The sequence below is a fragment of the Mustela nigripes genome, chromosome 12 (genome assembly GCF_022355385.1).
Source record: "Mustela nigripes isolate SB6536 chromosome 12, MUSNIG.SB6536, whole genome shotgun sequence".
In the NCBI taxonomy this organism is placed as follows: Eukaryota; Metazoa; Chordata; class Mammalia; order Carnivora; family Mustelidae; genus Mustela; species Mustela nigripes.
The window spans coordinates 68,964,529-68,990,294 of NC_081568.1; the positions used below are offsets into that span (position 1 = coordinate 68,964,529).

Below are 25,766 nucleotides of genomic sequence, written 5' to 3' on the forward strand. Positions count from 1 at the left end.
AGTCCACTTTATTTTGCATATGATAAATTCTGAAACTTAAAGAGAGTAGGTTTTTAACCCAAGGTCTTATATTTAATGATAGAGCTATTTCAACTCCTAGTTCAGTATTATTTCTAGTATTTAGAACATCCAATTCTATAAAAGAAAGATTCAACCCTCTCCCAAAGAAAACAACATTTTAAACATAAAAATATATATATTCCAACAAAAAATATTCTGAATCTCTTTTGGAACAAAATATGGAACAGATGGATAAAAGTTAAAAGTACACACATGTCTGAGTTTTCTGTATGCTTGGAATGGTTACAAAAAGTTAAAGGCAGTATAACCCAAAAAGAAATAACTGTAAACTTACAGTTTTCAAAAAACAGTACATTCATAAGGACCATTGAAAAAATACCCAAAGGATTTATTCTGTTTGGTTTTCTTAACAGCTAATAAAAATAGGTTCCGATGTTGAATTGTTGCTCAGAACATCTGTTATACAAGCTATTCACACAGACCACAATACACTGAGTAAGTAAAATTTAAAAAAAAATAATTTGTGACTTCATTGTATTTTAAAATACTGAGCAATTGCAACACTTTTAATGTTGAATAGTAAAACAGCTTGATTTTGCCAGTGTATATGTATCTTGTATACATTTGTAAGGCTACCATTTTAAATGGCAGGTTATAAAACTTTGCTGTACTGTATTTTTTTCTTTTTCTTTTTTAAATTTATGTTTTCTTTTTAATCTTAACCACTGGTTACATTACAGACTAGTTAGAAAGACAGTATGACTAGCTTTTCATCATATTTATTTGGGGTTCTTTCATGTTATCTTTTATCACCTACTTAAACTGTCTAGTTCTTTACCTTTTATTCTATGAATAGAGTTATTTTTAAAATGGTTATAAGAAATGGAGATATAGCTAAGGATCCTCCATTATACCTCCAGACTCCTTGTAGGGCTTCAGCAGAGTTTTCATTTCACATTATATTTTGTTTGCATTGCCTAAATAAATGTATCTTTGGGGACAACAACAAGAACAACAAAAGAGATGGTATTCAAATTTTCGAAAGGCTTCTTCTTTTTTTTAAGTGAGCTACCAAATTATACAAGCAGAAAAGTGCACAATTTATAACTATATAGCCAGTGAGTTTTCACAAGGTGAAATATCCATGTAACCAACATCTACAGTAAGCTATTTAATATTACCAGTATCTCCAAAATCCATCATGTCCTCATGTCTTTTCCAGATACCCCCTTCCAACAAGCGAACCACTATACTACTACTACTATAGATTTTAAACTTAGTATAATAAAATGTTCGAACTTCATGTAAATGGAATCATATAGGATTACTGTTTTGTCTAGTTTCTTTCAGCATTATATTTGTGAGATTCATCTATATTGTTGTGTATACCAACAATTCTATGACTATTGTTTGTATATACCACAGTTTATCCTTCCTGTTCATTTGGGTTGCTCCTAGTTCTGCACTATAATGAATATTGATTCTTTGAACATTATTGGATGTGCCTTTTAGTTTAAAATTTGTACATATATGAAAAATGAAATGTACACATATATTTACACATACATGTACATATGTATGTACATATATATAAAACATATATATACACAATTGACCCTTGAACAGGAGAGGGGCTAGCGTTGCTGACGTCCTGCATGTTAGAAAATTCATGTAGGGACACCTGGGTGGCTCAGTGGGTTAAGCCTCTGCCTTCAGCTTAGCTCATGATCTCAGGGTCCTGGGATCAAGCCCCACATCAGGCTCTCTGCTCAGCGGGGAGCCTGCTTCCCCCTCTTTCTCTCTGCCTGCCTCTCTGCCTACTTGTGATCTCTGTCAAATAAATAAATAAAATCTTTAAAAAAAAAAAAAAAGAAAAGAAAAGAAAAGAAAATTCATGTATAACGTGCCTGGCTAGCTCAACTGGTTAAGCATCCAGCTACTGATTTCGGCTCAGGCCATGATCTCTGGGCGTGGAGCCTGCTTAAGATTCTCTCTCCCTCTCCTGCCCCTCCCCACTGCTTGAAGTCTCTCTCTCTCTCTTAAAAAAAAAAAAATTATGTATAACTTTTGACTACCCAAAAATCTGAACTACTGATAGCCACCTTTAATGAGAAGCCTTACTGATAACATAAGCAGTACATTAATACATATTTTGTATGTTATATGTATTATAAGCTATAGTCTTAAAATAAGCTGGAGAAAAGAGAATGTTATTAAAATCATAAGAGAAAAGACATTTATAGTACTCCACTGTATTTATGAAGAAATCTTAATGTATGCTGCTGCTAACTGGTTTTCCAAAGTGGTTAGACTAATTTACATATCCAGCAGCAGTGTCTGGCTCCAGTAGCTTGACATCCTCATCAGCGCTTAGTACTCTACATCTTTAATTTTCGCTTTTCTGATAATTGTGTAATGGTATTGCATTGTGATTTTAACTTAAAATCTTTGGTAACCAATGAGGTATTAGCACCTTTTCAGTTGTTAAATGGCCATTTGGTTATTCTCCTTTATGAACTGTCAAATTATTCAAGTCTTCTTCCTGTTTTTCCAAGGGGTTATCTGCCTTTTTATTATTGATGTGAAGAAATTATATGTTCTTCTATATAAGAACATATATGTTCTTATATGTTTATTATTGATGTGAAGAAATTTGTATGTTCTGAATATGTATTCTTCCTTGCATATGTGTCTTATAGGAATCTTCTACTTAATGGCTTGCTTTTTGTTTTGGTAATGTTTTTTGATAAGAAGGTCTTAATTCTAATGTGATCCAGTTTGTCTGTTTTTAGGTTTATAGTTGGTACTTTAGAGTCCTGTAAGAAACCTTTGTCTATCTCAAGCAAGGTCATAAGAAATTCTCTTGGGCTTTCTTCCCAAAGCTTTATTGCTTGATCTTTTCCATTTGGTTGTTTATATCAACTAGAGTTGATTTTTGTTTATGATGTGAGATAGGAGTGAAGATTTTTTTTCAATTTTATTTATTTATTTATGAAGGCCGGGTTGGGGGGTGCACAAGCAGGGGTAATGGCAGGGAGAGGGAGAAACAGGCTCCCTACTCTGCAGGGAGCCTGATGCAGGACTCAATCCCAGAACCCTGAAATCATGACCCAAGCCCAAGGCAGAAACTTAACTGCCTGAGCCACCCAGACGCCCCTTTTTTTAATTGAAGTATAGTTGACACAGTGTTATTTTAGTTTTTGGTGCACAACATAGTGATACAACAACACCGTAGGTACTATACTAATCCCAGGTGTAGCTACCATTTGTTACTACACAGCACTATTACACTACCATTGACAATATTCCCTACTCCATACCTTTTACCCTGTGACTTATTTATTCCGTAACTGAAAGCCTGTACCTCCCACTCCCCTTTACCTCTTTTTGCCCATTCCCCCACCACTGTCACCTCTGGCAACCATGTTTGTTCTCTGTATTTATAGGTCTCTTTCTGCTTTTTTATTCATTGTTGTTGTTGTTTGGTTCCACATAAAAGTGAAATCATAAGCTCTTTGTCAAGAATTATTTTTTTACATGTGAATTTCCAGTTAATCCAGCATCATTTATTAAGAAGACCCCTTGGGGCACCTGGGTGGCTCAGTGGGTTAAAACCTCTGACTTCGGCTCAGGTCATGATCCCAGGGTCCTGGGATCAAGCCCCACATCGGGCTCTCTGCTCTGCAGGGGGCCTGCTTCTCTTCCTCTCTCTCTGCCTGCCTCTCTGCCTACTTGTGATCTCTCTGTCAAATAAATAAAATATTTTTTAAAAAAAACTTTTATAAAGAAGACCCCTTTTTCCCCACTGCAGTGCAGAATCACCTTTGTTCTAAAATCAGATAACTATATATCTGCATATATGTTTCTGAACTTTATAATCTGTATGGTTTTTCTATCCATGCATCATATCCCATAATGTCTTAATTATTACAGCCTTATAATAAATCTTGAAGTCCTATAGAGCTTTAAAGTTATTTTTAGTCCATGAGAATTTATCAGAAATTACTAGCTCATTATGCCTCCATCAGAAAGGATGAATACCCAACTTTTGTAGCAACATGGACGGGACTGGAAGAAATTATGCTGAGTGAAATAAGTCAAGCAGAGAGAGTCAATTATTATATGGTTTCACTTATTTGTGCAGCATAACCTAATAGCATGGAGGACATGGGGAGATGGAGAGGAGAGGGGAATTGGGGAAAATTGGAAGGGGAGGTGAATCATGAGAGACGATGGACTCTGAAAAACAATCTGAGCTGAGGGGTTTGAAGTGGCGGGGGGGGCATGGGAGGTTGGGGTCCCAGGTGGTGGGTATTATAGAGGGCACGGATTGCGTGGAGCACTGGGTGTGGTGAAAAAATACTGAATACTGTTATGCTGAAAATAAATTAATTTAATTTAAAAAAAAAAAAGAAAGAAATTACTAGCTCTAGGGGCACCTGGATGGCTCAGTGGGTTAAACCTCTGCCTTCAGCCCAGGTCATGATCTCAGGGTCCTGGGATCAAGCCCTGCATCAGGCTCCCTGCTCAGCGGGGAGCTTGCTTCCCCATCTCTCTGCCTGCCTCTCTACCTACTTGTGATTCCTCTCTCTGTCAAGTAAATAAATAAAACATTTTTAAAAAGGCAGTACTAGCTCTGAGTTGTATTTATAAGAGCAGTAAACATAGTTAATCTAAATTGCAAATTTTAGTCATCATCTTTAATCTTAATAATGATCTTTAGAGCTTTTGTATAGTATAGCAACATTTTATACAGGTGGTCACAGCTTAATGTTATTTTTAACATTTTAAAAAAGGTATTTTTATTTATATGAACAAAAATTTAGGTTATTTCATCTAAATCTGATATCCATATTTCAGATGCCTGGTTTTAGATGCAACAGTATTGCTTTAAATTTCTTTTTATCTGTTGGTTTTCTGTATAATTTCATTCTCCCACAAGATTGGAAATTTTGACTCTTTCATGGTAATTAGTATAGAATGCTATATTACCTTAATAATGGCCCCATTCTTTCTATTAAGAGAAATATGGGTCTCTTTTTCTTAATTTATTCCTGTGAATCCAAGATACAACAAATCTGATTTTTTTTTTTTTAAGATTTTATTTATTTATTTGAGAGACAGAGATCACAACTAGGCAGAGAGACAGACGGGGAGTGGGGGGGGAAGCAGGATCCCTGCAGAGCAGAGAGCCTGATTTGGGGCTCTATCCCAGGACCCTGGGAATCATGACCTGAGCTGAAGGCAAGAGTCTTTAACCCACTGAGCCACCCAGGCGCCCCAACAAATCTGATTTTTGTTTTAAAGATTTATTTATTTATTTATTTATTTGACTGACAGATCACAAGTAGGCAGAGAGGCAGGCAGAAAGAGAGGAGGAAGCAGGCTCCCCGCTGAGCAGAGAGCCCGATGCGGGGCTTGATCCTAGGACCCTGGGATCATGACCTGAGCTGAAGGCAGAGGCTTTAACCCACTGAGCCACCCAGGCGCCCCAACAAATCTGATTTTTTAATCTCTGTTTTACAATTACTTTAAGCAAATCTCTCCATAAATTTTAGTAGTGTCTGTACTGGTATACAGAAATGAATTAAAATTTTGCTACTTGGCTAAAAAGCAAGAATTGTGATAGTGTGTTTCTAAAAAATATTAGATAATGTCCCAACATGAAAAATAATAGAAACTGAAAATAATAAAATTAAATAATCAAGTTCAGAAGCAGATACATGAATTCTAAATCCATGTTTCTTTTTCCTTCTCTTTCAAATAACTAGAGTAGAAATAAAATATGAACACCTACCAAGAACTCTTTTTATACTGAATAACTTCTCATTGTTTCCTTCTTATTTTTTTTTAAGTAAGCACCATGCCTGAACTCACAACCCTGAAATCAAGAGTCACATGCTCTACTGACTGAGCCAACCAGGCACCCCTCTCATTTTTTCCTTTTTAAAAAAAAAATCACATCTCTCTCCTTGCAGAGAATTACCAGCTTCTTTATTACAGATCTAATAATTTCATCATTTGAAAAAAACTCAGTTTTTGAAACTTTGTAAAATGTCAACATTTTATTTTTTAAAATTTTTTAATCTCAATTCCATTATAGTCAATATACAATGTTATGGGGTACCTGGGTGGCTCAGTCATAAATGTCTGCCTTCGGCTCAGGTCATGATCACAGGGTCCTGGGATGAAGCGCTGTATTGGGCTCCGTGCTTGGCAAGAAACCTGCTTCTCCCTCTTCCACTCCCCCTGCTTGTGTTCCCTCTCTCGCTGTGTCTCTATCAAATAAATAAATAAAATCTTTTAAAAAATAGTGTTGTATTAGTTTCAGGAATACAATATAGTGATTCAGCAATTCTATAAATTACTCAATGCTCATCATGGTAAGTATATTTTTAATCTCCTTCACCTATTTTACCCTTCCCCCTGCCCACCTCCCCTCTGATAACCATCAACTTATTCTCTAGAGTTAAGAGTCTGTTTTTTGGTTTGTCTCTTTTTTGTTGTTGTTCACTTGTTTTGTTTCTTATATTCCACAAATGAATGAAAGTATGTGCTATTTCTTTCTCTAACTTATTTCACTTAACATTATGCTCTCTAGATCTGTCCATATTGTTGGAAATTGCAAGAGTACATTCTTTTTTATTGCTGAATAATATTCCATCTTATACATGTAAAACCACATCTTCTTTATCCATTTATCTGCCAGTGGTTACTTGGGCTGCTTCCATAATTTGACTATTATAAATAATGCTGCAGTAAACATAGAGGTGCATATATCTTCTCAAATCAGTGTTTTCTTATTCTTTGGGTAAATACCCACTAGTGGAATTACTGGCTTATAAAGTAGTTGTATTTTTTAATTTTTTGAGGAACCTCCATACTGTTTTCCTCAGTGGCTGCACCAGTTTGTATTCCCACAAACAGTGCATAAAGGTTCTTATTTCTCCACATCTTTACCAACACTTGTTGTTTCCTGTCTTTGATTTTAGCCCTCAGGCAAGTGTGAGGTGATACCTCATTGTGATTTTGATTTGATTTTCCTGATTATGGATGATGTTGAGCATTTTTTCATGTTTCTGTTAGACATCTGTGTATCTTCTTTGGAGAAATGTCTATTCATATCTTCTGCCCATTTTTAATTAGATTTTGGGGGGTTTTGGTGTTGAGTTGTATCAGTTCTTTGTATATATTTAGATACTAACCCTTTATCAGATATGTCATCTGCAAATATTTTCTCCCATTCCATAGGTTTTTAGTTTTGTTGATTCATTATTTTTTTCCTATTTGTCTTTTTTTAATTTTTTATTAACATATAATGTATTATTAGCCCCAGGGGTACAGGTCTGTGAATCATCAGGTACACACATCATAGCACAAACCCTCCCCAGTGTCTATAACCCAACCACCCTCTCCCTAACCCCCTCCAAATTCATTATTTTTTTTTAAAAGATTTTATTTATTAGTTTGACAGAGAGAAATCACAAGTAGATGGAGAGGCAGGCAGAGAGAGAGAGACAGGGAAGCAGGCTCCCTGCTGAGCAGAGAGCCCAACATGGGACTCGATCCCAGGACCCTGAGAGAATGACCTGAGCCGAAGGCAGCAGCTTAACCCACTGAGCCACCCAGGCGCCCCAAATTCATTATTTTTACAATCTTTTCAAATAGGGGAAACTGGGGCAGGACGAGAAAAAAAATATTAGGGAAACTTTTTATTTCCATATATTCCCTACTTTTTTCTGTGCATCTAGTTTATTTGTTTTTTGGTATCTCTGATACATGAGTTTGGATTAATCATAATCTTTGATTCAGGGACGCCTGGGTGGCTCAGTGGGTTAAGCCTCTGCTTTCGGCTCAGGTCATGATCTCAGGGTACTGGGATCGAGTCCCACATCGGGCTCTCTGCTCAGCAGGGAGCCTGCTTCCTCCTCTCTCTCTCTCTCTGCCTGCCTCTCTGCCTACTTGTAATCTCTCTCTGTCAAATAAATAAATAAAATCTTTAAAAAAAAATAATCTTTGATTCATACCATTTTCATCATTGGTCTAGCCTAGCTTTGCTAGGTATTATATAGAAAAAGAATAACTATGATTAGATAAATACTGAAATTATCCCCTTGTTCTATATTTGTTCATTGGTTATTGACATTTGTCACAGCCCTCTTTCTCATATGAACATTGGCAGCTGGTTTCATTGTTGGCCTTTTTCAAACATATATTTTATAGACAGTTACCAAATTTGTGAAAAAGAAAAAGCAATGTATAAGAAGATGTATGATGAACAAATTGTGAACAAAAAAACTCAGGGCTTCATGTGGTTATATATTAATCATACCTCATTTCTAAAAGTTCCAGGGGCGCCTGATGGTTCAGTGGGTTAAACTTCTGCCTTCAGCCTGGGTCATGGGATAGAGCCCAGGGTCCGGCTCTCTGCTCAGTGGGGAGCCTGCTTCCCCCCACCCCCTCCGCCTGCCTCTCCACCTTCTTGTGATCTCTCTCTCTGTCAAATAAATAAATAAAAATCTAAAAAAAAAAAAAAAATTCCAGGAAACTATTCTTTATTTCAGGTATATTTTTAAACTTCTATTCTTTGTTTTTTTAATATTTGTCTTTGCCTAAAACAATCTAATGTTTTTTTATTCTGAGGCAAGTTCATGTGATCCAACAAACATTTATTGAATACATACTGTGTTAGGCACTGAAAATAAAAAATTAGCAAGACAGTTCCTGTCCTAATGGAACTTAGAGTGCTGTGATAAACAGTTAAGTATTACAATCATTTGGGTGCCATGAAAAGAGAGGCAGATGTGTAGTTGAGGCACATAGGCAGAGTTCCAAATCCAACACTTGGTGGGTCAGGACAGATTCTTAGAAAAAAACTGGATTTTTTTCAAGTTCTTTAATTTGAGTTTATATATATCTGTGTGCTTAATATGTTTAGAGATCTTTCTAGAACTGTGGAGCTAAATATTCTAAATATTTTAATGCCCTGTAATTTGTTTATATCCTAAACAACATTCTGATTACCAAACTCATAAACATGCCACTGATAGATTTTTTTAATTGAAATATAACATAAAACATTGTCTTAGTTCTAGGTATGTAACATAATGATTTTATGTATCTATATATGGTGAAATTATTACAAGTTTTTAGTTAACTTCAACAACCATATATAGTTACACATATTTTTCTTTATGATGAGTATTTTAAGATTTACTGGGTTTTCTTATAAGAGTTTTAAAAATTATTCCTCTCTCTCTTCCTGCCTCTCTATCTACTTGTGATCTCTCTGTCAAATAAATAAAATCTTTAAAAACAAAAAAAGGGGGGTGGTGCCTGGATGGCTCAATGGGTTGAGCCTCTGCCTTCAGCTCAGGTCATGATCTCAGGGTCCTGGGATCAAGCCCTGCATCAGGTTCTCTGCCTGGTGGGGAGCCTGCTTCGCCCTCTCTCTCTGCCTGTCTTTCTGTCTACTTGTGATCTCTCTGTCAAAGAAGTAAAATCTTTTTTATAAAAAGATTTTTTTAAATTATTTTTATTTCTTTAAGTAATCTCTACACCTGATGTGGGGCTTGAACTCATAGCCCTGACATGAGGAGTCATATGCCCTACCAACTGAGCCAGGAGGGCTCCGCTAAGGTTTACTTTCTTAACATCTTTCAAATATATAATGCAGTATTTTTTTAAAGATTTTATTTATTTATTTATTTGACAGAGATCACAAGTAGGCAGAGAGGCAGGCAGAGAGAGGGGGAAGCAAGCTCCCCGCTGAGCAGAGAGCCCGATGTGGGACTCGATCCCAGGACCCTGGGATCATGACCTGAGCTGAAGGCAGAGGCTTTAACCCACTGAGCCACCCAGGCTGCCCTATAATGCAGTATTGTTAACTGTAGTCACCATGTTGTATATTATATCCCCAGAGTTTATCTTAAAGCTGGAAGTTTGTATTTTTGGCCACTTTAACCCATTTCATCCAATCCCCATACTTTTCCACCTCTGAGTCACTCATCTTTTCTCTTTATCTGTGAGGGCAGTATTTTATATTGTATTTGTTTTAGATTCTCCACGTAGGTGAGATCATACAGTGTTTGTCCTTGTCTAACTTATTTCACTTAGCATAACACCCTCAAAGCCCATCATGTTTTCACAAATGGCAAGATTTCCTTCCTTTGTTATGGCTAAATTATACTCCATCATCTATCTATCTATCTATCTATCTATTTATCTATATACACACAGCACATTTTCTTTATCCATTCAGTGTCTATAGACACTTAGATTGTTTCAGTGTGTTGGCTATTATAAATAATGCTGCAGTGAACATATGGGTCAGATATATTTTCAAGATAGTGATTTCATCTTCTTTGGATAAATAACCAGAAGTGGAATTGCTAGATCATATTGTAGTTTTGTTTTTTTGTTTTTTAAGATTTTATTTATTTATTTGACAGATCACAAGTAGGCAGAGAGGCATGCAGAGGGAGAGGGAGAAGCAGGCCCCTGCCGAGCAGAGAGTCAGAGAGTCAGGGCTTGATGCCAGGACCCTGAGATCATGACCTGAGCCGAAGGCATAGGCTTAACCCACTGAGCCACCCAGGCACCCTGATCATATTGTAGTTTTATTTTAATTTTTTGAGACTACATACCGTTATCTCTAGTGACTGCATGCATTTTTAGCAGTAGTACACAAGGGTTTCCTTTTCTTCACATCCTTGCCATCCTTTCTTGTCTTTTTGACAGTAGCCATTCTGACAGGTATGAGGTGCTATCTTATTATGGTTTTGCTTTTCATTTCCCTGATGATTAGGGATGATGAGCACCTTTTCGTGTATTTATGCCATTTATAGGTCTTTGGGAAAATGTCTGCTCAGCTTCTGAGCATATTTTTAATTAGATTTTTTAATTTAATTTTTAATTATATGTTTGGTGTTTTGCTTTTGAATTATATGAGTTCTTTATACACTTTAGATATTAGTTTCTTATCAGATATATGATTTGCAAATATTTTCTCACATCCCATTGGTTGCACTTCATTTTGTTAATAATTTCCTTTGCTGTACAAGAAGCTTTTTAGTTTGATTTAGTCCCACTTATTTATGTTTTCTTTTATTACCTTTGTTTTCAGTGTCTGATCCAAAAAAGTCATGGTCAGGGCCAGTGTCAAGGAATTTATTCCCCTGTGTTTCTTTCTAGGAGTTTTATGGTTTCAGGTCTTCAGACCTTCAACCGATTTGAGTTCATTTTTGTGTATGGTGTAAGTTAGGGGTCCACTTTCATTTTCTGTATATGTGGATGTCCAGTTTTCCCAGAATTATTTATTGAAGAGACCAGCTTTTCCCATTGTATCCTTTCCCATTTCCTTTGTCGTTAATTAACTGATAGTATATGCATGGTTTATCGCTGGGCCCTCTGTTTTATTCCATTGATCTATGTATCTGTTCTTATGTTTTTATGCAAATACCGTATTATTTTGATTACTATAGCTTTGTAGTATAGTTTGAAATCAAGAAGTGTGAAGTCTCTAACTTTGTTCTCCTTTCTCAAGGTTTCTCTGGCTTTTCAAGGTCTTTTGGGATTCCATATAAATTTTAGGATTATTTGCTCTATTTCTGTGAAAAGTACTATTGGAATTTTGATAGAGATTGCATTGAATCTGTAGATTCCATAGGATATGAGGGATATTTCAACAGCGTTAAGTCATCCAACTTATTAGCATGGAATAATTTTCCATTTATTTGTGTTGTCTTATTTCTTTCATCACTGTTTTATAGTTTTGAGTATATGGGTCTTTCACCTCCTTGATTAAATGTATTCCTAACTATTTTATTATTTTTGCCACAGTCATAAATGGGATCCTTTAAAATTTCTCTTTTTGATGATTTGTTAGTAGCATATAAGCATACAACTGATTTTTTGTATGTATATTGATTTTTTTATCCTGCAACTTTACAGAATTTGTTTATTCTAGCAGTTTTGATAGTCTTTAGGGTTTTCTATATATAATGTATTATCTGCAAATAGAGACCATTGTTCTATTCTTATTAGGATACCTTCTATTTCTTCTGCTTGCCTCGTTGTTCTGGGTAGGGCTTTTAGTACTGCATTGAATAGAAGTGATGAGAATGGGCAGCCTTGTCTTGTTCATGATCTTAGAGGATGAACTTTGTTTTTTTATCATTGAGTATAATGTTAATTGTGGGCCTGTCATAGTCATTATGTTGAGGTTTTGCTGGAAGTTTTTATCATGAATAGATATTGAATACTGTTTAATGCTTTTTCTATGTCTTTTGAGTTGATTCTATGATTTTTTTTTTTTATTCCTTCATTTTGTTAATGTGGTATATCACATTGATTTGCAGATGTTGATTTGCATTCCTGGTATAAATCCCACTTGATCTTGGTTTAAGATCCTTTTCACATATTGTTGAATTTGGTTTGCTAATATTTTGTTGAGGATTTTCACATCTATGTTCATCAGGGATATTGGTCTCTAGTTTTCATTCCTTATAGTGTCCTTGTCTGGTTTTGGTATCAGAGTAATGCCGGCTTCATGAAATGAGTTTGGAAATACTGCTTCCTCTTCTATTTTATTTATTTATTTTTAATCTTGACCTACATTTTTATTTGAGCCAGAGTGAATCAAATAAAGCCTTTTTATTTTAAGAAATTACTTTTTAAGTGATACATTTCATATGACCGTAATAGATAAGGTTTTTCAGGAGCCTAAAGTATAGGAAATAAATCATGATCTCGGTATAGTTCTTTTTCAAAATCTGACAACTTTAATAAACTTACGCTGTTATGACACATTGACATCTAATATAGAGAGCAAAGTCAGGGACTTTACAATCAATAAAGCAATGTCGCAGTGAAAAATAGTATACAACGTGTAAATATACCCATGATAAATTTGGCCTAATGAAAGTGCTGGAAGTTAATTTAGAAAAAATCAGTTTTAGGGCACCTTTTTTTTTTTTTTTTAATTTTATTTATTTGACAGAGATCACAAGTAGGCAGAGAGAGAGGAGGAAGCAGGCTCCCTGCCAAGCAGAGAGCCCAATGCGGGGCTCGATCCCAGGACCCTGGAATCACGACCCGAGCTGAAGGCAGAGGCTTTAACCCACTGAGCCACCCAGGCGCCCCTTTAGGACACTTTGTGATTCCAAAGGTTACCTAATAAGGTGAATTGGGTAAAGGGATGGAGTGAACATTTGATAGGTTTTCTGGTTATTACCACTCTTTGAATTGATCATTTTGTTATTGGGATTTCCATCTCATTGAATTCTTTTTTTTTTTTTTAAGATTTTATTTATTTATTTGACAGAGAGAGATCACAAGCAGGCAGAGAGAGAGGAGGAAGCAGGCTCCCCGCTGAGCAGAGAGCCCGACGCAGGGCTCGATCCCAGGACTTTTAGATCACGACAGGAGCCAAAGGCTGCGGCTTAACCCACTGAGCCACCCAGGCACCCCATTTCATCGAATTCTAAATTCCCATCATAGAATATAGAAAATCCACTTCTTCAGTTTTCTTTACAGCTCAGGCATAGAATTTATTTTATTTTATTTTATTTTTGATAAACATATAATGTATTATTCACTTCAGGGGTACAGGTCTGTGAATCATCAGTCTTACACAATTCACAGTACTCACCATAGCACATACCCTCCCCAGTGTCCATAACTGAGACACCCTATCCCTCCCTCCTCCACTCCCCAGCAACCCTCAGGTTGTTTCCTGAGATTAAGAGTCTCTTATGGTTTGTCTCCTCCCAATCCCATCTTGCTTCATTTTTTCCCCTTCCTTAACCCCAACAAGCCCCTGCCCTGCCTCTCAGATTCCTCATATTAGAGAGATCATATAATTGACTTTCTCTGATTGACTTATTTCGCTATGCCCTCTAGTTCCATCCACTGTTGTTGCAAATGGCAAGATTGCGGGGGTTTTGATGGCTGCATAGTATTCCACTGTGTGTGTGCGTGCGCGCGCGCATGTGTGTATGCGTATGCATGCACACATGTGCACACACACACACATATATATATGTATATATGCCCCACATCTTCTTTATGCATTCATCTGTACATGGACATCTAGGTTCTTTCCATAGTTTGGCTATTGTGGACATTGCTGCTATAAACATTTGGGTGCACGTGCCTCTTCGGATCACTACAGTTGTATCTTTCAAGTAAATACCCATTAGTGTAATTGCACTAATCGCCTGAGTCATAGGGTAGCTCTATTTTCAACTTTCTGAGGAACCTCCATACTATTTTCCAGGGTGGCTGCACCAGCTTGCAGTCCCACCAACAGTGTAGGAGGGTTCCCATTTCTCCGCATCCTCTCTAACATCTGTCATTTCCTGACTGTTAGTTTTAGTCAGGCACAGAATTTGACATAGGTGAAGTATATTCACTCATAATCAGAAATGAACTTGAGAAAAGACAGTTGGCATAGAATCTCTTTTGCAGGCAAGGGTACATCTGTGGTTGTAGAGTCAAGTTACTGATTCAGAAGTGGCATTGTTGTGGTGGCAGGAGCAGATGTAGTAAAATTGAGTTTCCAGCAGCATCTGAAATGTAGCATCTTGTGTTCCGTGGTGGTAGAAATGGAGGCAATTTCTTCTAGTGCCCAAAAGAAGCAATAGTTTTCACCATCAGGCCAATTTTGTGGTATGACTTTGTGTATTGTTGCTGAAAGCCTAGCCTTAAGCCTGCCTGATTCTTAAGCCCTCACAATAATTGCATGGAGTTAGACTAATAACCCTTTTAATAAATGACTTCTCTGCCTAATTAGCCAGAATCAGCTTCTGTTACTTTTCACTAAGAACAACAGAAGTTGTTACCAGAAGTGAGTTACTGAAAATTACACAGCCTAAAATGTGAAATTAGTTGAATAGAAGGCAAGGACAGAGGGAGATAGGACTGTTATGGACCTGACCTTTACAGTCTTTAGGCTGGTGGTCCTTGTTATGTAGTGATGAAACATAAAGTCAGTGCCTCATCGTGTTTCTGAGACACAGACCAAGTACCAGCTAAAGCTACAGCAATAAGAGAAATAACAGAATGTCAGGTGTTCTGGTTATTTCCTCCTGCTTTCAGCAAAATACTGAAAAAGAGAATGAATGCAGATTAAGCTGGTTGGTGCAAAGCAAATATGGAAGGAGGTACTCTTTTGCTAAGAGCACTTTTCTGTCTACATCCTGATTGAAAGTCCTATACTTGAGATTTAGCGTCTTGCAGAATTGAAAATGAGAACTGCTCTTATCCACTAACCCTATAGCCAATACAAGCAGGGCACTTTTGAGTTCCAACATGAAATAAAATTAATGCCTCAAGCCATTCCCATTTTCCAGACAAGAATCAGAGATATACAGTTCACTTATTCACTGGGGCCTATAGTTTTTCATTACTTTAAGAAGTATCCATTAAGGGGCGCCTGGTTGTTAAGTGGCTCAGTCGTTAAGCGGCTGCCTTCAGCTCAGGTCATCATGATCCCAGGGTTCTGGGATCGAGCCCCGCATCAGGCTCCCTGCTTGGCGGGAAGCCTGCTTCTCCCTCTCCCACTTGCCCCTGCTTGTGTTCCCTCTCTCGCTGTGTCTGTCTCTCTCTGTCAAATAAATAAATAAAATCTTAAAAAAAAAAAAAAAAGAAGAAGAAGAAGTATCCATTAATCTTAGGGTTGGGGAATATAGAGGCCAGAATATAGAGGCCATTACCAAAGGATGGAAATCCTCATGCTTAAAAATTATCAGGATGTTTGCCTGTGTCTACTTATACATTAAAATGACTAGAGGGGCGCCTGGGTGGCTCAGTGGGTTAAAGCCTCTGCCTTCGGCTCAGGTCATGATCCTAGGGTCCTGGGATCGAGCCCCGCATCGGGCTCTCCACTCAGCGGAGAGCCTGCTTCCTCCTCTCTCTCTCTGCCTGCCTCTTTGCCTACTTGTGATCTCTGTCAAATAAATAAAATCTTTAAAAAAATAAAAATAAAATAAAATGACTAGAAAAAAAATAATTTTGAATGAAGTATATTGCCAGGAAACGCCAAGCCTGGGTACCTGGCTTCAACTCTTAAGACCATCCCTGGGCTCCTGAACTCATATCAATAAAAAGGGGATTGTGAAAGCTTCAGAGCCTCAAAGAAGGGCATCTTCCCCAGTATGCCCATCTCTGGACAAGGATTCCCCGGACATACCAGGAGCCTTGAGGAACAGTGGACAAGAGAGGGTCTTTAAGTCTCCCAGAAAACGGGATATGTGCTACCAGATTGTCTGACTAAAAAATTTATTACTTTGCCAAAAGCAAGGGTTCCTTGCTCTTCCAGCAGGTTTTATAATTTACTGTGGAACAGTGACTGCCATGTGCTTCCTATTCCAGGTTTCCATTGCTGTATCTATTTATTCTTTACTGTAGTCCAGTAGGTAACTACCATGTGGGTGCTGGCTAGTCCTGATGGGAAGGCTAGCACATTCGCCAGAGGTACCCAGTTTGCATCTGGATGTGACCTTGGAAGTCACGTAGTAAATGGATATATTCTATATATGAAATGAAGGCATATATTCATGTTGTATAGCCAGAAGAGTATATTACTTGTTACCTCCTCAATATCCATTCCTTCTTACCAGCTGAAAAACTTTGTTTGGGATCCAGTATGCCAAGCCAAAAAAAAAAAAAAAAAAGTTATTTCTCAGACTACATTACACCTTTCTGACCACCTAAGCAGTTGTATACTGGATGTTGTTGTAAGAAGGGTATTTTCCAGTTAAAAAGGCATAAGCCTACCTAGCAGTGTCCTTTTGCCCTTTTCCCATCTGCCTGCTATGATATCACAGCAATAGTAAAGACAAAAATCAAACATGAAGGATAGCAGAGCAGGAATTTAAAAAGAGCCTGGCTTCTTAGTGGTAGTAAAGACCAGCAGTAGCCCAGGATGCCTTAATCTATATTTCTTGATATGTGAGCAAATTAAACCCCTTACTTTTTTAAACTGTCTTTTGTTGGACTTTTGGTTGATCTGTATTTTCCACCAGATTGTAAACTCCTTGAAGTTGAATAGACTTTTTTTATTGGGTGTAACTGACATGTGACATTATATTAGTTTCATTTACAAATATGATTCCATATTTGTATAGACTGCAAAATAGATTACCACAATAAGTATAGTTAATATCTGTCTGCGTATGTAGTTACAAATTGTTTTTCTTGGGACGGGAACTTTTAAGATACACTTTTTGAGCAGCTTTCTTTTTTATTTTTATTTTTTAAATTTTAGGTATTTATTTGACAGATAGAGATCATAAGTAGACGGAGAGGCAGGCAAAGGAAGAGAGGAGGAAGCAGGCTCCCTGCTGAGCAGAGAGGCCGATGTGGGGCTCGATCCCAGGACCCTGGGAACATGACCTGAGCCAAAGGCAGAGGCTTTAACCCACTGAGCCACCCAGGCGCCCCTTGAGCAGCTTTCAAATAAGCAATACAGTATTATTAACTACAGCCACTATGCCGTACTGAAGAGACTATTCTATATTTGCTTCTACATTTTTATTTTGTGAGGTAATGTTCACATATATATATATGTTTGATAAGTGAAACAATTTTCTGCCATCGCTAATATGTTAAAACCTAAACTCTAATTTGCTCTCTGGTGGTATCTCCAAAGATTGGTGGAAGCAGATGAGATATAAACAATGGTTAAATAATAATTACTTAGGGCCCCTGGGTGGCTCAATGGGTTAAAGCTTCTGCCTTCGGCTCAGGTCATGATCCCAGGGTTCTGGGATCGAGCCCCGCATCAGGCTCTGTGCTCAGCGGGGAGCCTGCTTCCCTTCCTCTCTCTCTCAGCATGCCTCTCTGCCTACTTGTGATCTTTGTCTATCAAATTAAAAAAATAATAAACAACTTTCATATATGTTTGCTAAATTTGCAAATAATTCTCTTATAAAACCACAGTGTAATTATCAAAACCAGAATATGAACATTGATATAACTCTACCATTCAGATTTTTCATTTGTCCTAACTTGTCTTCTGTAGCAGAAGAAAAAAATTCCCTCTGGTCTAGGAACCAGTTGAGGATCACACAAATAGCATTTAGTCACCATGTTTTTTAGTCTTCCTAAATCAGGAACAATTCCTCAATCTGTCTTTGTCTTTCTTGACCATGTTATTTTTGAAGAGTATATCCAAGTTATCATGATACCTGAATTCATCTCTTCTGGAGAAAAAAAGGAAAAATCAATGATGTTTACAAAATTTCTTATCTTAATTAAAAGCTGCATCTCACTTGAGCTCCAGCAGGATGTCTTACCAAAGACTCATTATTTGTTGTTGTTGTTTGACTAGGTTTCTCAGTGGGGCACTGTTGACATTTTGAACAGCATAGTTTTTTTGTTGTTGTTGTTGTTTTTTAAGATTTTATTTATCCATTTGACAGAGAGAAATCACAAATAGACAGAGAGGCAGGCAGAGAGAGAGAGAAGCAGGCTCCCTCTGAGCAGAGAGCCCGATGCAGGACTTGATCCCAGGACCCTGAGATCACGACCTGAGCCGAAGGCAGCGGCTCAACCCACTGAGCCACCCAGGCACCCCAGAACAGCATAGTTTTTCACTGCACCAGACTTCCCATACATTCCTGGCTCCTGCTCACTAAATGCCAGTAGCATTCTTCATTTGATGTGACAACCCAAAACACCCCCACATGAGAACCACTATTCTGTAAAATTTATTTAGAGTCTTTAAGTAAGGAAAATGGCCTTGCTTTTTATATAGTAAGCACTTTAACAAATTTTCAAGTTGATTGTTTTAATTATCAGCAATCTGTCATCAGATAGGTGATAATGTACATTAGTCAAATTCTGTTTAGGTAATTAGTTATATTTAATAAATAAATGATTAAGGGTTAAGTTGATCATAGATGTTTTAATATAATCTGAAATGAGAATCCTGTTAACAGTTTCCATTTAAAATCAAGGACTTCACCTTTGAAGTTAACTGAAATGAAATATTTCTGGAAGATTTACCTTAAAATTCAGTATTTTACTGATAGAAATTTTAGGGGGGAACAAGTATTATGTTCATTTTATTTTAATTTTAATGATATCAATTATTCTTTTTGTTTTTCTTTCAGAATTGGTCCCTAGGAGAGAGCTCCTTATAGAAAATGTGCCATATTGTGATGCACCAACTCAGAAGCAATGAGTTTTCTAGGATAAAATCAAGTCTTTTAGTTTTTAATCCTAAATATATAACTGTGGCAATGGAACTTTTGGAAATGCAAGTATTTCAGAACCAGCCTATTGAAAGTGAATGAATTAAAGTACCATTTCATAATTAAATTTCACATTAAAAGAACATTGCTGAAAACTGCAGAACATAGTTAAATATTTTTAGACAGCTTTAAATAAGACATGTCGTTTGCTTTGAAAATCAACATTTATAAACTAAAATAAATGCTTAGGAGATATGTCGTATTCATTTTTCTATGACCTTGATGAGTATTTTGGTCTTAACTAAGAATGCAGTGATTTGACAAGTTAGTGGATTTTCCTCCCATGTGAAATGAAACTATTATGTTAAAATTGTTAGATTGGGGGTGTGTGGATTGTTCATATGGTTGGGTGTCTACCTTCAGCTTGAGTCATGATCTCAGGGTCCTGAGATTGAGCTCCATTTTGAGCTCCCTGGTCAGCATGGGTCTACTTTCCCTTCTCCTTCTGCCCCTGTACTCTCTCTTTCTCTCTCACTCTCAAATAAGTAAAATTTTTTTTAAAAAAAGGAAAATAAAATTAATAAATCTGTGTTTAGTTCTATAAACTAAATTGGTCAGAAAAATCACAATGTGATAGAATGTGGCCTTTAGTCTCCTAAAGCAGTGAAATTTCTGTAGCTAACAAATGATTACTCAGTTTCCTTTCAGAGATAGAGTCTCTCTCTGTTCCTGTAAAGATATTTTTCTAATAAGTCTTCTGAAGAGGGTCGCTTGGGTGGCTCAGTGGGTTAAGCCTCTGCCTTTGGCTCAGGTCATGGTCTCAAGAGTTCTGGGATCGAGCCCCACATCGGGTTCTCTGCTCAAGGGAAAGCCTGCTTCCCCATCCCCCTTTGCCTGCCTCTCTGCCTACTTGTGATCTCTCTATCTGTGTCAAATAAATAAAATCTTTAAGAAAAAATTAGTCTTCTGAAGATAGATAAATAAAATATCAAAATCACGTAGGATCATTGTGGAATAAAGAATCCTAATTTTTTTAGGAAATAGCGACCCTTAATCAAACTATGTAATACAGCCTTAGTAGAAATAGTATACTTGGGCCACAGCTGGACTTTATTGTGAAAATGTAATATGTGGCTACATTCTTTCCATTGTAATCAATAAAACTAAATGGCTTTTCTTTTTCCACATATCGCATCCATCCCTGACGTAATGGGCAGTATCACAAAACAGTGTGTCATTCTACCATCTAACGGTGGGAACTAAAAAATTGTATTTAATATTCTTCTTGTTTCTCTTTTAACTGTGTATTTTTATCATTCTCTTAGTGAACAGTGTGTTCTCTCCCCATTTGCTGACCAATTCTCCCATTCAATGATGTTACAAAATTTTTAATTTTTATAGGATTCTTAATGCAAGCTTTATTGGCAAAACATGGATATATCCATACTGGATATAAAATGTCATATTTTAAAATAATTTAATTTAAATTTAAAAATAATAAAATCATTTAATTTGGGGAGATCAAAGATTTTCTAAATTCCTCAGACATACTACACTTAATATTAAGCCATTAACTAGCCTTAATGTCTTCTAATACTTGTAAGAAGAGTGTTGAGTTGTCTGTGAAATGGTTTATACATGTCAGAAGACTTGCTACATTAATTTTTCATCTCCCATATATAGTATTTATTTTTATGGAAATGATACCTAATTGTTGCTTCATATTTGAAATTTGTTCTTATAAAAGAATGCTGAAAGTTGTCACAGTATAATCACTGCTAAATTCCCTGACCTACTATTGTTTCATTAAGTATCTATATTATCTATTTGGAGGAAAGTTGGCTGACCTAGGTTAACTTAATATATTTTAATTGTTTCAGTAATACTGAAAATTTTAATAGTTTCTAGCTTTTTATCTTCTTTTTTTCTAAAGATTTACTTATTTATTTAACAGAGAGAGAGAAAGCATGAGCAGGAGTTAGGAGCAAGAGGAGAGGGAGAAGCAGCTCCTGCAGAGCAGGGAGCCCAGTGCAGGACTCCATCCCAGGACCCTAGAATCATACCTGAGCTGAAGGTAGATGCTTAAACTACTGAGCACTCCCTTGCTTTCTTTCTTTAATCTTAATTCCTGTGTTCCATTCTTCATTCACATTAATTTAAATATCTGAACAGATTTCTTTTTTCTTATAAACTTATCATTAGGAGCAATAGAGATTAATAATTCACATGCATATTTTATGAAACCCAGTGGCTATGAGATTTTCTTCAAAATACATATATTTTATACATATATGTATATATACATATACATATATAAGAAAAAGGATCCTGTTTATATTAGCAGAGAAAACTATAAAATAGTAAGACTTTAAAAAAAGTATAACTTAATGGAAGACTATTGTGTTTTTAGGTGGGACAATTGAAAGTTATGGACATGAACAGTTTAAATGTTATCTATCAAAATCCCAAAAGATTAAAGATACATCAACATAAGAATATGTAACTTTTTTTTTTTTAAGATTTTATTTATTTATTTGACACCAGAGAGAGAAATCACAAGTAGGCAGAGAGGCAGGCAGAGAGAGGGAGGAAGCAGGCTCCCTGCTGAGCAGAGAGCCCGATGCAGGACTTGATCCCAGGATCCTGAGATCATGACCTAAACCAAAGGCAGAGGCCCAACCCGCTGACCACCCAGGCACCCAAGAATATGTAACTTCTGTACTCTGTGAAAGCTCCTATTAAAAAGGTTTAGAGAAATTATTTGCTGTCAACATAGTGATTAAAATAGTTTAAATATTTAAGTGCTCCTATGACTTAATTACTCATAATTGTGTGAAAAATAAACATGGGGAAAATGGTCCATTTCTTCACAAAAGAAGAAATATTAAGCCCCTCTAATGATCAGAGAAATGTAAATTAAAATGAAATGAAACTTTTTTTGTTCATCAAATTTGTAAAAGTTAAACTGATCATATCCATTATTTGTAAGGGTAACATGGGTATGAGGAAGTGGATAATCTCAAATATTTCTGGAAGGGATAAAAGTGATAGGACCTTTTTGAAAGGAAAATTGACATTAAAATTTAAAATAAACATATTGGGATGCCTGGGTGGCGGTGAAGCATCAGCCTTCGGCTCATGTCATGATCTTAAGGTTCTGGGATGGATCCCCACGTCGTGTAGCTCCTTACTCAGCTGGGATCCTGCTTCTCCCTCTCACTCTGCCTGCCGCTCTCCATTTTAAAAATAATTAAATTAACATTTTACTCAGTCTTTTATCTCCATAATACAAGAATATATATACACACACGTATATATGTATTCTTGTATTATGGAGAAATATAATGTATATTATATATACACGTATATATGTATTCTTGTATATACATATGTACGTATATATATATACACGCACACAAATTAATAGAAATCTACATACTTTAAAAAATACACATAAAAAAATAAAAAAAATTTAAAAAGTACAGTTGACCTTTGAACAGTAAGGTCTTAAACTGCATGGATCCACTTATACGTGGACCTTTTTCTTGATAGAGTACAGTACTGCAAATGTATTTTCTTGTCCTTACAAGTTTCCTAATATTTTCTCTTGTCTAGCTTACTTTATTATAAGAATACCATATATAATACACATAACATACAAAATATGTGTTAACCAACTATGTTGTCAGTAAGGCCAGCATGTAGCTTATTCATAGTTAGGTTTTTGAGCAATTAAAAGTTATATGTCAATTTTTAACTGCATGGGAGTTTAGTGTCCCTAACCCCCATGTTGTTCGAGGGTCAGTTGTAATTAGGTAGGAAAATGAGACTTGATGAAAGGACTGGTAAATTGGGGATTTTTCTTACGGTAACTCCTGCATGCTTAAATATTTTTTACAGTGAGTAGATTAATGTATAATTTTTAAAAGACGATACCTAAGCTACTAGTGATTTATTTAAAATTTAATTATGAGGGGCACCTGGGTGGCTCAGTGGGTTAAAGCCTCTGCCTTTGGCTCAGGTCATGATTTCAGGATCCTGGGATGGAGCCCCACGTTGGGTTTCTGCTCAGCATGGAGCCTGCTTCCTCCTCTCTCTGCCTGCCTCTCTTCCTACTTGCGATCTCTGTCTGTCAAATAAATAAATAAAATCTTTAAAAAAAAACTTAATTATGAAATAGTAAAAATATTAGCATCTAGTGTATCAGACACTCGTGACCCTCATTCCCACATTGACAGAGGTTACATTTTGCCATATTTGTTTTAAGATGTCCTTTCTTATAAGTCACAAAATCTTACAAAGCCAAAGTCCCACTTCTGTTTCTTCCTCCTGTGTCTTTTCAGGTATAATTACTGTTTTACAACTGGTGGATACCATTCCCTTACTTGTTTTTGTACTTTTACAAATGTATGTGTATTCAAAACAATACATAGTTTTGTTTTTTTTGTTTTTGTTTTTTTTTAAAGATTTTATTTATTTGACAGAGAGAGATCACAAGTAGGCAGAGAGGCAGGCAGAGAGAGAGAGAGAGAGGAGGAAGCAGGCTCCCTGCTAAGCAGAGAGCCCGATGTGGGACTCGATCCCAGGACCCTGAGATCATGACCTGAGCCGAAGGCAGCGGCTTAACCCACTGAGCCACCCAGGCGCCCCAAAACAATACATAGTTTTGTTTTGAAGTTTTAAAATGAAAATAAATGGTGTTATGCTCCATGTGTTCTGTAACTTATTTTCATCATACTTAGGTTTTAAAGATCTGTTTTTTTAATTTTTTATATGGGATCTATTGTATAAATATCTGGGTCTTTTATGTCTTATATCATTGTAAGAATGAACTAGCTTATCCGTGTCTCTTGATGAATGATAGTATTGTTTTGTTTTTTGATATTCCAAACAAATTTACCAACAACTCCAGCACATGGATTTTGTACCCAAAGTTTATCTGAATTTATAGGAGGAGGCAGAACCACTAAGTCATAGGGTATGTGCATATTCAGTCCTTCCAGGAATTTTTAATTGTTCTTTAAAGGAGTTGTACCAGTTTATATTCTAGTCAATACTCTGTGAGAGGTCCCATTTTTCCTTATTCTAATTATTATTATTATATATGACTTCTCCCATTTTTTTCAAATCGATGGATATGAAATGGTATCATGTTTTAATTTGCATTTCTGGATTACAGGTGAAATAGATAATCTTGTGTTTATTGGTCATTACAGTTTTCCTTTATGAATGTGTGTTCATATCCTTTGTTCACTTTTTTCTCTTGGATTATCTGGCTTTTGCTTACTGATCCCTTTTTTTATATATTGGGTACTAATCCTTTGTCTGTTATCTGTTATGTAAATATTTTGTTCCACAATGTGACTGGTCTTTTTAACACTATTTATATAAACCTGTAGTATGGGAATTTATTTTGTAAATAAATTGGGGATTTTTCTTATGGTAATTTCTGCATGTTTAAATATTTTTTACAGTGAGTAAATTCTTAAATATCTTTTCTTTTGTTTTTGTACCTTTTTAAGTATTATTTTCTACTCTATAGTCAGAGGTCTTCTGATACATTTTCCTTTGAACATTTAAATTTTGCTTTTTACTTTTGGTCCTTTATGCCATCTAGAATTTGCTTTTGTTTATGAGGAAGGAGTTTAATTCTATCCTTTTTTATGAGAAAAGTTTGCCTCAGCATCATTTATTGGATAGCCCATCCTTTTCTTGATTACATCTAAAACAACTGTGATCATATCCCAAGTTACTATATATAAGAATCATTTAAGGACTTTGTTCCTACAATTATCTCTCTCCTCCACCAAATCTTTTATCCGCCCCGCCCCCCACTGGATTGTTTTCAACAGCATTCAACATTCTAAAATACTTCCCAGGTTCCCAGGGGCACCTGGGTGGCTCAGTGGGTTAAAGCCTCTGCCTTCGGCTCAGGTCATGATCCCAGGGTCCTGCTTCCCCCTTTCCCCGCCTGCCTCTCTGTCTACCTGTAATCTCTGTCTGTCAAATAAATAAATAAAATCTTTAATAAAAAATTAAATATTTAAAAAACAAAAAAAAAGCTTTATTGAACCCACCCCCACCCTTGAGCTTCAGCACCATTTTTCTGCACTTTTACTAAGAGGCTTCTGTGCTTACTGTCGCCACTTCTCTTACAACTCTATCTTATGGAAATCCCAGTCAAAACTTAATCTCTGCCATTCTAATCAAACCCATATTGTCCCAGTTACTGGTGACGACCTCCACTTGTAAGTCCAAAGGTCAATTTTTTGTCCTCATTTTATTCATTCTCTCAGCAGTTGGCACAATCAAGTGTTCCCTCTTTTTTAAACAGAGAGACCCAGACACTCTTATTGTAAACCTATTGAGTTTTATACACACATGAACCCTAGTAATAAAAACGCCTGCCTTGTCTTATTTGTCATTTTTTTTTATTTTTATTTTTTATTTTTTTTTAAAGATTTTATTTATTTATTTGACAGAGCGAGATCACAGTAGGCAGAGAGAGAGGGAAGCAGGTTCCCTGCCGAGCAGAGAGCCCGATGC

The 25,766-nt window shown here is 36.3% G+C and overlaps 1 protein-coding gene across 2 annotated transcripts in view; it reads left to right on the forward strand.

Moving 5' to 3' along the window:
• Positions 1–24,666, forward strand: part of LYRM7 (LYR motif containing 7) — a 38,560-nt gene extending 13,894 nt beyond the window's left edge. For both annotated transcript variants that reach the window (XM_059417492.1, XM_059417491.1), the window contains exons 4-5: positions 435–516; positions 19,140–24,666. In XM_059417492.1, the coding sequence (XP_059273475.1) occupies positions 435–516; positions 19,140–19,210 (153 nt within the window). In that variant the 3' untranslated portion in view covers positions 19,211–24,666. The remainder of the gene's footprint in view (positions 1–434; positions 517–19,139) is intronic.
• The last annotated feature ends 1,100 nt before the right edge of the window (positions 24,667–25,766 follow it).